This window comes from Bactrocera latifrons, unplaced genomic scaffold, assembly GCF_001853355.1.
Source record: "Bactrocera latifrons isolate USDA-ARS-PBARC rearing strain unplaced genomic scaffold, ASM185335v1 scaffold_10, whole genome shotgun sequence".
Taxonomy (NCBI): domain Eukaryota; kingdom Metazoa; phylum Arthropoda; class Insecta; order Diptera; family Tephritidae; genus Bactrocera; species Bactrocera latifrons.
The window spans coordinates 2,704,998-2,707,946 of record NW_017534408.1 but is presented as its reverse complement, the minus strand read 5'-3'; the positions used below and the strand labels follow the sequence as shown (position 1 = coordinate 2,707,946).

At 34.4% G+C, this 2,949-nt stretch overlaps 1 protein-coding gene across 1 annotated transcript; it reads right to left on the bottom strand.

The window, feature by feature from the left end:
- Positions 1-498: 498 nt before the first annotated feature.
- LOC108966042 (ecdysteroid-regulated 16 kDa protein) lies at positions 499-1,263 on the bottom strand (the record flags this gene model as incomplete). Its single annotated transcript, XM_018928768.1, is given in 2 exon segments — positions 499-1,080; positions 1,143-1,263. Coding segments are annotated over 2 exon segments (480 nt in total). The 3' UTR covers positions 499-685.
- Positions 1,264-2,949: the final 1,686 nt, after the last annotated feature.

Sequence of the window (2,949 nt, the reverse complement as noted above, 5' to 3'; positions counted from 1 at the left end):
CAAAAATTAAAAAAAAAAGTTTTGGAAAAAACTTCGTAATTTTATTTTTGAATTTCGAACAAAATTTAGTCGAGAAAATTTCGAACAAAAATTTCTCTAAAAAAATTTCAAAAAAAAAAATCAAACAAAAATTTTGAAAAGTAATTTTTCGAACAAAATTTTTTGAAAAAAAAATTAACTATTTTACTAAAATGTACTTTGTTGTAAGTAATTAAATTTTATGCAATTTATGATTACATAATGATCAGGTTACTCATCATCATATAATTTAAATTAACTCGCTCTCCAACTATTTGTTAAAATATTGATGCAATGGGCTGGATGCATCAATATTATTGACGACTCTAAAAGTTGTGTTTAAAGTAAAGATGAAACTACTATATACACATAAGTATAAGCAACCATGCATATGTTTCCAATTCGCAATATATAATAATATATAAAATTACAAAAATAAAAATAAAAAAATTAATAAAAAATATGAAAATCGCTGAAAAATACAAAAGTTATTTTTTTGTTTTTATTAAAACTATTAACATAATATACAAATATTTATGCAAGAGAGCTCCACAATACCGTTAATTGGTATAAAGAAAATTCTTGCCCAAATATTCTCATTATTTTAATACAGTTATGTAGTAAGTAACAATATTTAATTTCCAAAATTTCCTCCTCCTCTAAACAATTACGACTTAATCTTAGCCGGTATTTGGAAGCATACAGCATCACCCTGTTTATCACTCAAGCCCCAGTGTATAACCAAATTAACAGTCGGATAGATTGGTAGTATTTTGAAGCTATTCTTGTAGGTGTACGTCTCACCGGCTTTCAACGGGCAGCCCACCTTCTCTTTGCCCTCAGCATCGTAGATGTACGGGCAGGCGCTGGTGCCATAATAGCCGGGGAACGGCAGTGGTACGTCCAAAATAATACCCTGTATATCGGAATTGAGTTCGTCAAAATCACGTTCGGGTTTGATCTTCATYTCAATGCTGGCCTCGGTGTTGCGCTTAAGTGTACACTTATTTTTGGGACAATTGGAGATAGTTACCTCRTCCGCGGTTAAGGCGCGTGCAGCCGCTGCAATAAATATTTTTTTTTATAATTTTTGTTGTTGTTATTTTTTGTTTCTTGGCACTTACACTTGGGACATTTTCTCACTTCGGTGGCATTCGTCAGCACAAAGAGCGCGATGAATATGGTAGCAGTGCTGATGTAGGACTTCATTTTGATGGATTTCCTTTACTGATTTTCACTTAGGTTCTGAAAGTAAAAAAAAAGTAAATAAAAATTAAACATTTGTTTATTTTGATTTCAATAAATATTATGTACTTATAAGATCATGGAAAAACTATACTGTGAGAAATTAATTTTTTAGTATTTGGTATTATTTTTCTTTTTTATTGGCTTACGCGGTTATAGCCGAGTTTACAACAGCGCACCAGTCGTTCTTCGTTTTCGCTGTTTGGCGATACTTGGAGATTTCAAGTGTAGCCAGGTCTTTCTTCACCTGGTCTTTCCAACGGAGTGGAGGTCTTCCTTTTTTACACCGAGTATTGTAGTCGAATACCTTCAGAGCTGGAGTGTTTTCATTCATTCGGACGACATGAAATAGCCAGCGTAACCGCTGTCTCTTAATTCGCTGAACTATGTCAATGTCGTTGTATATATCGTACAGCTCATGGTTCCATCGACTGCAATATTCGCAGTTGCCATTCTGGAAAGGACCAAAAATTTTCCACAGAACCTTTCTCTCGAATACTCGTCTCCCCGACTCATCACATGTTGTCATTGTCCTCTGCATCATTTAGGAGGACGGAGATGATGAGTGACTTGTAGAGTTTGGTCTTCGTTCGTTGAGAGAGGACTTTACTTCTCAATTGTCTACTCAGTCCGAAGTAGCATCTGTAGACAAGAGTTATTCTACGTTGGATTTCGATGCTGATGCTGTTGTTAGTGTTAATAATATTCCAAGATAACTGAAATTATCTATGACTTCGAAGTTATGACATTAACAATGACGTGGGATCCAAGTCGCGAGTTCGGCGACTGTTTGCTTGATATTTCGTTTTGCCCTCGTTCAGCAGACCCATTTGCCACGATTCCTTGTCCAACTTGGAGAAATAAGAACTAATAGCATGGTTKTTATATCCAATGATATCTATGTCATCGGTGTACTCTTGATTGTACCTTTTCTGTTCAGATCTGCAGCTCGAAATTTTTCTGCAGCAGTAGATTGAAGAAGTCGTACGATAGGAAGTCKCCGTGTCTGAAACCTCGTTTGGTATCGAACGGYGAAGAAAAGTACTTCCCGATCTTAACGGAGCTTTTGGTATTGCTTAATATGACTTTTGGGACGATACCAAATTCMAACATAGCGSYATAAAGGCARCTCCTTTTCRTGCTGTCAAAGCAGTTTTGAAATCGACGAAGAGGTRRTGTGTGATTCGATTWTTCTTTCATGGGTATTTTCCATGATTTAGAGCATGGTGTATAGTTGTTTTTTTTTCATTTCTTATAAGGTCTTTCATCTTTTCCTGGAACAAGAACTGATTTCCAAAGTTCATGGAATGATCTACGACTCGATTGCATTCACCATACTATGGATAAACGCAGTGCCTTGATGGAAATTTGTCGTCAAAAAATTTTCCGATGCACTGTCGAAAATTTTAAAAAATAATCWCGCGAATATCTTTGGGATTTAGCCRTTTTTTTGGCCGAGAAAAATATTTTAAGTTACTGTAAGCAACACAACACGCTCATACGCATGAAAACGCTCTTAGTATGTATACCATCAACAATTTAAAACTTTACAATACAGTTTTTTAAAGTTTATATAAACATGTGAAAAAAGGGATGTCTCCTTACTCAATATTAATTATTCTCTAATATAATATGTGTATGTATTTTCTAACCTACTATTATTATCCATTTATTTTTTATTTTCTT